We start from the raw sequence: 9,785 nt of genomic DNA on the forward strand, positions 1-9,785 counted from the left end.
TAGGAAAGCGCCAGTGTACGAGTCGCCGCGGCCGAACTCTCACCCAAGCGCGCTGCTGTTTCAGTTCCAGGGATTGTGACTGTCTCAGCATCTTTTGCAATGCGCAAGCCTGTACGGTTGCCCGCTTGCCTGCACACAAAAAAACGTTATCACGGCTACCCAGATATTTCCCGAAAAAGGTGTAATTTCTGGTGTCCCGGCCACGGCCGATGGTGCTATAAATGTAGTGACGATGCCCACTGCTCAGTGCCCATCTCCACATATAAGCATAGCCCTTCACACAGGGCTTGCGCCCATAAAAGCAACTCAAGTCGATCGCGCGCACTACATAGTAAACATGCCCATCCTTAGTGCCACAAACATTATGTCACACACGTCATGTGGTTTCTGTAAAAACGAAACCCGTGCACGTTCGTTCTGCCCAGGCAGACAGCAAGTCTAAAGCAGTAAATGTGCACGCTTACAGCCCACAATTACTCACAGACAGCACGAGTCCCACGGGACCCGCTCAGCCCTCCCTCACTCGGTTAAGCACCGTGGAGGGGTCGAGGACGAGCGATCTTCCCGCTGTGAACAGCGCGCTCCCCGCCTCAAATGTCACAGGCTTAACGCCCATGTTAGAGCACATCGAAGTGCTGCCGTTGCCCAGCCAACAGAGCGCGCTTCGCATCCAACCCCTAGCCATTCATGCAGACGCATGGTCAGCGCTTCCAGGGGTTTCGGATTGGGTGCTAGACATTATAAAGGGAGGCTACTCGCTACAGTTTTTTCGATGCCCTCCGCACTTTTTAGCGCGCGTCGAAACTACGGTCAAAACAGAAGTAGCACACCTACTTTGAGCCGAAATATCAAAACTGTTGAGCGAAGGGGGGCTGTACAGCAAATACTTTCTAGTGCCCAAGAAAGACGGGGGTCTCAGACCCATACTGGATCTAAGACAGCTGAACAAAGCATTGGCGAAACGCAGTTTCAAAATGCTTACAACCAGGAGACTCCTCGCGCATATTCGCAGAGGAGACTGGTTCATGTCGATAGATCTGAAGGACGCGTATTTTCAAATACAGATAGCGTCACGTCTCAGGCGATACTTGAGATTCGCCTTCGAGGGCCAGACATACCAGTATACAGTCCTGCCCGTTCGGCTCGTCCATGGCACCTCGTACGTTTACGAAGTGCATGGACGCAGCGCTCGCTCCTCTCAGACTCAGAGGCATGCGAGTGCTGAACTATTTGGCTGATTCTGGCTCAGTCACAATCAGAGCTCGTGGAGCACAGGGCCATTTTACTCGATCACATCGAGAAACTTGGTCTCAGTGTCAACTGGACTAAGGGTTCGCTGAACTCCAGTCAGACGATACTGGTTTTGGATATAGCTCTGGACTCACGCTCCATGACGGCGCGGCTGTCGCCACAGTGCGCGTTGGGCATTCAGCGAGCTCTCTCCGCTGCGGCGCGACATTCTCGCTCAGAGAATTTCAGAAGATGCTAGGTCTCATGGCCTCAGCATCACCAGTTCTTCAGTTGGGCCTGCTCCGCATGCGCCCCTTGCAGTTCTGGCTGAAAGCGCGAATACCGCGCAGAGCGTGGATATCCGGTCAGTTGCGTCTCATGGTCAATCAGAGCTGTGTTACAGCCTTGAAACCCTGGACAGCGAACGACTGGTACCGATCAGGTGTAAGCCTGGGGACTTCCTCGAAAGTGAAAATGGTGTCGACGGACGCCTCCACTTCGGGATGGGGAGTTCTGCTCGAGGGCAGACCGTTCTTTGGCCTTTTGGCAGAACGGGAAAAGCTCCAACATATCAACTGTCTGGAAATACTGGCAGTAGAGAACGCACTGACGCGCTTTTGTCCCCGAATCTAGGGCCACCACGTCTTAGTCCGTTTGGACAACATGCCTGTGGTGTCCTACATAAAAATCGCCAGGGTGGTCTCAGGTCCCCAAACCTGTACAGGTTGGCAGAACGCCTCCTGGTTTGGGCTCAGTGCAACTTGTGCTCGCTGAGAGCAGTTCATGTGCCTGGGCTACAGACTCTGGGTCCAGACAGGCTGTCCAGAAGCAACATTCCCACGGGCGAATGGTCTCTACACCGCCCCGTGTTCTTTTCCAAGAACGAAAGCGCGCTGTCACGGAGGTGGCCGTGCTGCCCGCTCTATGCTTTCCCCCCCGTCTCCCTACTTCCGCAGGTGGTAGAATGGGTGAGGGAAACGAGATGCTCAGTACTGCTTGTAGCACCACTTTGGAAGAACCAACCATGGTTTCCAGATTTGATGCAGCTAGCAGACACTGCCCCGTGGCCAGTGCCGCTGAGGAGGGATCTCCTCTCGCAGGCCAGGGGCTCGATTTGGCACCCTCAACCAGAGTTGTGGTCCCTCCATGTGTGGGTGCTCAACGGTTACCTGCTGATCTCTCAGTGGGAGCGCTAAATACCATCACTCAAGCTAGAGCTCCGTCGACACGACGGCTGTATGCCTCGAAGTGGTCGGTGTTCTCCAGCTGGTGCACAGCTCGGGGATGTACACCCCTTAGTTGTGAGGTGACGGATGTTCTCTCCTTCCTACAGGAGCTGTTGGATAAGGGCAGAGCCCCCTCCACGCTCAAAGTTTACGTGGCGGCTATCGCAGCGTTTTCTGAGACAACGCTCTGTCAGTCCATTGGAAGGAACGATTTGGTCATCCGCTTCCTTAGAGGAGCTAGGAGGCTGAATCCTCCCAGACCTCCGTCAGTCCCTGTATGGGACCTCTCGACGGTTTTGGAGGCCATGAAAGGTTCCCCTTTCGAGCCTATCCGAACCATTAGCCTCAAGCATCTGTCATTCAAGACAGTGTTCTTGTTGGCTCTCGCTTCAGTGAAGCGTGTGGATGACCTTCACACGCTCTCGGTGAGCCCGACGTGCTTGGAGTTTGGGCCTAATAAAGGGTCATACTCAAACCTAGGCACGGTTATGTGCCAAAATCCCTCAACACGCTGTTTCGGGCTCAGGTTATTTCCCTGTCTGCCCTTTCGGTGTCAGGAGAGGATGGAGACTCGAGTCTTCTTTGCCCCGTTAGGGCTTTAAGAGCTTATGTGTCTCGCTCCGCTGTCTTTAGACAGACTGAGCAGCTGTTTGTCTCGTTCAGTGGACATGGCCACATGGGTCAGGCCTTGCCTTGACTGTGTGATGTCATATTGCCGCGCCTACGGACGCTGCTAGATATGGGACGGAGGGCCCCCCCCCCTCCTGTTCTGGACTCTCTGTGAGTCCCTCGGGTGACTGTGCACTGTAAATCCTGGGCGTTGCTTCCAGGTTTATTGGTGTGTGATCCCTGCGCGCACGGCGCTTTACATGGGGTTCCCGTAGCGTATTAGCTAAGACGCAGTACGAGAGAACTCTCGTAAGAGAACGTACTCGGTTACTAACGTAACCTTGGTTCTCTCTAGAAGAGGGAACGAGTACTGCGTTCTCTGCCGTGCGCACGATTCACTCTGGTTCGCTTCGGCGATTAAATAAATCAGGTGAGTCAGCCTTTTCGAGCTCCCTTTATAGGGCTAGGCCACACCCATTTCGGCAGGAAGTGGCATGGAGGGCGCAAAGAGCCCTCATTGGTCTGATGTTGAAAAATTAGCTTGATAGGCTTGTGCAGTTGCCCCAGAGCAGCCAATGAGCAAGCGAGCCGTCTCGCCTATGGCTGCGTGCTGCTGCAAATGCGTTTTACAACAATTCAAAATTAAGGATAATTTTTTGCTTCAGTATTTCGTGAAAAGAGACTTTTCCCGTAGCGTCTTAGCTAAGACGCAGTACTCGTTCCCTCTTCTAGAGAGAACCGAGGTAACGTTAGTAACCGAGTACATTACTGTATCTAATCAAAATAGCCTAGTAGGCCTAATTCCTAGTGCTTCTTATTTTAGGAAATTTTTCGCTGTTTCATCTAGAAAAAAAAATCCATAAAAGATGAATGAAAGAGGATGATCTTGGAATAACCAGGATGTTGTGCATTTTCACCAACACCTAAAATGTCTGTCTGATTTGCTTGATTTGTATTCCTTGTTATTGTTATATGAAGGTTATTAAAGCTTTGATGTTATCAATTTAACAATTATTGCTACTTTTCCATTGCCTTTTATGTATAGATTTTATTGTTTAAACCATGAGCCAGACTTTCAGCCATAAACTGAAAATTGAACTGAATCTATCATAAGCCTATTATCTTAATAAAAATGTTTATTAGCCTACAATTTAAAAACTGTGATAATCCAAAGCACAATCATTAACCTTTTAAATATGTATTGTGAAAATGTTTTTTTACTCACAACTGTCCCTTAGTTGTGACATCATTTCTATCAGATACATTTTCCCAAATAAAATGATAAATATCATATGTAGAATAACACTTTTTTTTATAGTAAAGCTTTTCCTAGTACTTTTGAAACATAGAAAGTCAGCCCTTTTTCTCAAATATGTTTCCATATCATCATTTCCACTTTTAATTAATTCATTCTGCTAGCTAAATCATTGTAAATAAATTATTCTACCCTGATCATTCAGGTGAATAAAAAGAACAGAAACAATCATCGTTCACTGAAGAAGTTTACATCAGAATTGTTTTAAATGGATATGTTTGAATGAGTTTTATATCAATTAGATAAGTTAACTCGTTGTACTTTATTTTACAGTATGTGTACTTACCTGTACTTATAGTGTACTTACAGTGTACTTATTTAAGAAAGTTCTGGTAATACAAAGTAACTACATGGGGTAGGGTTAGGTTTAGGGGTAGGTTCAGGGTTAGTACCTAGTTATTACATAGTTATTGTAATTACTAATAAGTACATCGTATGTACATGAGGAACAGGACTGTAAAATAAAGTGCTACCATTAACTCTACCATTAACAAATTATTTTGACACACATTTATTATTATTCTTTTCTCTTCTTTGCTCTCTAGTGATTTTCCTGCGCCCTCATGGCAGCTATTTCTGTAACACGGAAGCTGGTACAAAACTGTGGCATACGAAAAGGGTCAAGGTCACACAGAAATCTACGTGCAAAAAACTCAAACTTCAAAACAGGAAACCTCTGGGGATCTTAAGTACAATAACAGCCTTTAAGCAATTTTCAGGCCTGATAACTAGATTTTTACTTTTTAAACTTAATTGTGAATATTCGTATGGGACTTCCTTGTAATAATTTATAATAAGTGTTATTATTATTGTTATTATTACTTTTGCATAATATCAGTTTGTAAAATTAATTAATTGTCTTAAACTTTTATGGTATATTTTCATGTCATTTACAACAAAGAGTAGAAAAAGTCACCATTAACTGTATTTCCAAGTAACCGGGAAGATACAGTAAAGGCACCAATTGAATATGACTGGCAACAATTGCTATTGATTCCCCTCTCGACCCATATTGTATCCCTTTTTCCTTTATAAACAGAGCTAAAGATATTCAGGAAATATTACTTTTTCTGCCTTTAAATTTCCCTGTTTGATTACTGTTGATTTTCACACCATAAAGTGAAAGTTGTAATTGCATACACAAAAATTTAAAATCATTATGAAAGTGTTATTTCTATTTCTTACTGATAAAATATGCATTCTTCTGGCTGTGGTCATATCAGCACCAATAGCTCCTGAGAGGTCACTTCCTTGCAAACTAATGCCTTGAGAGTGTAAAAAATAGAAAGTGTTTCCTTCTTGAGTTAGAGAGGGGTATTTCCACAAATTAGAATTCCATTGCTTTTACTGGCTGATGACACAAATGGATCCGGGAAGGGAAGTTCTGAACCATATCTGAGCTCCTAAATAAATACCCCAACAGAGTGATTACCAGACCAGATTCTCAAATCAGAACCATCATATTAGTAGAGAAGTGCAGAGACGACCATTAAGGACCATTTCATAACTGTACATCACTGACAATGGTACGTAAAGCATTTAAATTATGCATTTCTATAATTATAGTATCAATAACTATTATGTTCATACAGTTGATATAATTCTTTCATTTTGCAGGGTATCTTCAACAAAGTATCATTGCAATGTTTGGCTTCCCTTGTTCTTATTTCTTCAGGTAAGAAAGCAAAACATACTAGTGTAAAAACTTAACTGAGTATATACGACCTCTTAACATAGTTTACTCAAAGTTGCAATGGTTTAATTCTGTAGTGTTAAACTTATGGAGAGGCACTGAAGGCTGGTCCTACCAGTCCTCAACGGACACTATGAACTGGGAATCTGCCAGACACTGGTGCAGGCAGCATTACACAGACATGGTAGCCATCCAGAACAAAGAAGAGATTTCTTACCTCAACAGTATCCTTCCAAAAGTCAGTGGATATTACTGGATTGGCATTCGTAAAATTAATGGCAGTTGGACCTGGGTTGGAACTAATAAGACACTTACCAAGGAAGCTGAGAACTGGGCAGATAAAGAGCCCAATAATGGAATGAATAATGAAGACTGTGTGGAAATATACATTAAAAGAGAGAAAGATGAAGGCAAATGGAATGATGAATCCTGCTTGAAGAAGAAAACTGCACTCTGCTACACAGGTTGGTAGTTTTTATGCAATTCTAAAGTTTTTCAAGGCAGGAGTTCACATACAGGGGAGATTAAATATGCATACTACAATTTAGACTCTTAGATGACTAAGATTACTTTTTTTCTGTTTTAATTTTTCAGAATTTTTCTTTAATGGGTAAATTAAACTGTAGTGATCAAAAATAATATTTGATTTGATAAGATTTCATTAACGTAATACTAAAACTTTAATGTAACAAAAATTTATCAACTTTTATTTTATAACTTTAACTATAGCATAATTGTTCATAACAATCTGCTGCATAACAGAACTTTACTTTAAAAATGATGCTGCTTTTTGTTTATTCATCCATGTTTTGCCCAATTCCATAACATTCAGCATTACAAAGTCCATTCCTTTTTATGACCACATTTTCCCTATTGTCGAAATCATATGGCCGTAATATTATTTTGTAGACTCCCTTGCAATGGGTTGTAAGGTCTTCCAACCTATGCATTTTTTAATTAAATTGAAAGAACGATCATTCTGCTGTATTCATTGAATAAACACATTCATTAGTGTAATTTAATTAATTATAAAATGTTTCTTTCTCAGCATCCTGCAAAGACGACTCCTGTGTCAATGGTCAAGGAGAGTGTGTCGAAACCATAAACAGCCATAAATGCTCATGCTTTGAGGGTTTCTATGGAGAGCGATGTGAACATGGTGGGTAATATTTCTCTGGATACTGTTAATCTTTGTTGAAAATGAAAGGTGTGAAATGTAACCATGTTAAATGTTTTCTGATTTTCAGTTGTAAAATGCAAACCAGAGGACGTCGCCCCACCAGATCATGCTAGCATGCTATGCTCTCATCCTTATGGAAATTTCTCATATGACTCTCAGTGTGAATATTCCTGTGTTGAGGGTTATGAACTAAAGGACTCCAGTATGACAAGATGCACTTCTACCACAGAGTGGTCAAACAAACCACCAATCTGTGAACGTGAGTTGAAGTTACGCTGAGAAACATTTATAGATGCTGTTCAAAACTGCTTAAATTATTTACACATCCCTTTGACATGTCTGTGAATCTTTTTACAGTTGTTCAATGTCCAGAGCTGATAGAACCACAGGATGGCAAAATGCACTGCCAAAATCCTATTGACCAGTTCAGCTACCAATCCACCTGTGAGTTTATGTGTGAAGAAGGATACACGCTGCGAGACTCCAACTCCTCTTCACTGTTCTGTGGGGCAACGGGACGCTGGAATGATACACAACCCACTTGTGAAAGTAAGAAGGGTCTAACTTAAAACTTCTAATACAATGGTTCAACGGTAGTTCTCCTCTGTGCTCTTTAACATCTCTGCTCTTGGAGTTTAATGATGATCCCCTTTTTCTGATTTCAGTAATAAAATGCAAAGCAGAGGATATCACCTCACCAGATCATGCTAGTGTAAACTGCTCTCATCATTATGGGAATTACTCATATGACTCTCAGTGTGAATACTCCTGTGAAGAAGGTTATGAACTAAAGGGTTCTAGTGCGACAAGATGCACTTCTACCACAGAGTGGTCAAGCAAACCACCAACCTGTGAATGTGAGTAGCATTTATATTGTGCAAACAAAAATCACTCCTTTGAAAAAAAAAAAACTCTCATGAAAACTGATCTGTTCATATATTTCCCCATTTCCTCAAAGTTGTTCACTGCCCAGCTCTTGACAGTATTGTCAGTGGAGAGCTGAGCTGCACTTCTAGCTTTAAATATGGGAGCAAATGCAGCTTCAGTTGTGCTGAAGGATTCCACCTCCAGGGAGCTTCAGAAATCAGCTGTACAAAAGAAGCAAAGTGGAGTCAGGAACCACCTCGCTGTGAAGGTAATCAATAAACTTTTGACAAGTTCATGAATTTACAAGTTCATTCATTGTATTTCAAAAAAATAAGTTAGCCTAAGTGAATTTTATCATACTAAACTTTGTCTTTTTTCAACTCTGTAGCAGTGCTCTGCCCACAACTTTCTAAACCAATCAACGGGCATATTAACTGCTCATCTAAGGAACCCACCTTTGGCACCTTCTGCATCTTCAGCTGTTATGAAGGCCACCAACTTGAAGACCACAGTAACGAGACAGTGATGTGCAACTACAATGGGAGCTGGTCAGGGGAAGTAGCGGTGTGTCAAGGTAAACAGAAAATAATGACTATGAGATGCAGATAAGCCATTTGGTTGAAGTGAAGTGAGAAATACATTCTATGGCTTATTTCATTTTATTTTGTATTTTCAGCTCATCCGGATCCCTCTGAATCGGTCCTCAAAGCAACAGTAGTGACTCTTGGTGTTTCAGGCGCTATCAGCATCTCTGGTCTGGGCTTAGTCCTCTGGATACTGAAGAGACTGAGGAGGAAAGGTGAGTCAAACAGTCTACTGAACTTTCTGAACATGTTCTTATTCGTTAATATGCTGAAAATGAATTAAAATGCTAAATTATGTCTTTTTGTTTCCAGCTGACAATTTTGATCTGAACAGGTGAGTCTCTTTTTTTAAGTTATATTTTTTTATATCATTACTGTTATTATTTATCACTTTTGGTACATACAGGACTATATCTGATTTTGTCTGTTTCCTTTTTAGTACCTTGGATATTGAGGATCCACCAGAGATTTATAAGAACAGTGTTGACAGTCTCATATAGAGCAAAATAGCATCAAATAACATACAGTATATACGGTGAGCACACTGTATATTCCTTAGGCCAGTATGAGTAATGATAGCGATGTAACTTATTCCAGTGACGATTTATTGAAGCACTCAGTTCATTTCACAGGACATACAACTGCCTCACTGGACATAAAAAATGTATGTCATCACAAATGATTTAAGACACTTGTTTATACTATCCTGTCTGATGGGCATTATCTGTTACTAGGCAACAGTCCTAGCTGAATGTGATTTTTACTTCCCAACGGAAGCTTTTATGATTTGCTTGACTGAACATATTGTTCTGTACTGTACAAATGAACTTGTTTTTATGCTATTATTATACACATCTTTTTGTACTATTTATTGTTCTGAAACCGTATTGGTCCTATTAAACTATTTTTACGTAAACAAATAAAATTGGACTTTTATGATGTCATGACTTGGGTTTTTCAGTGCATTTTCAACTTTGTGTACAACTTTACGAAAAACATTAATTTAGCATTTTTTTCAACATCAAAGCATGAATACACATTTATATGACTGATCTTTCCATCTGAATAATCAGCAGTATAT

General features: G+C 42.1%; 1 protein-coding gene across 1 annotated transcript; it reads left to right on the forward strand.

The window, feature by feature from the left end:
* The first annotated feature begins 5,737 nt into the window (after positions 1-5,737).
* sele (selectin E) lies at positions 5,738-9,618 on the forward strand. The gene is made up of 12 exons (XM_059512558.1): positions 5,738-5,906; positions 5,998-6,055; positions 6,151-6,537; positions 7,122-7,232; positions 7,321-7,512; positions 7,611-7,802; positions 7,919-8,110; positions 8,212-8,388; positions 8,509-8,694; positions 8,797-8,919; positions 9,017-9,038; positions 9,144-9,618. Exons 1-12 carry the CDS (start codon positions 5,904-5,906, stop codon positions 9,202-9,204), a joined length of 1,704 nt encoding a protein of 567 aa, XP_059368541.1. The 5' UTR covers positions 5,738-5,903; the 3' UTR covers positions 9,205-9,618.
* The last annotated feature ends 167 nt before the right edge of the window (positions 9,619-9,785 follow it).

This window comes from Carassius carassius, chromosome 27 (assembly GCF_963082965.1).
Source record: "Carassius carassius chromosome 27, fCarCar2.1, whole genome shotgun sequence".
Classification (NCBI taxonomy): Eukaryota; Metazoa; Chordata; class Actinopteri; order Cypriniformes; family Cyprinidae; genus Carassius; species Carassius carassius.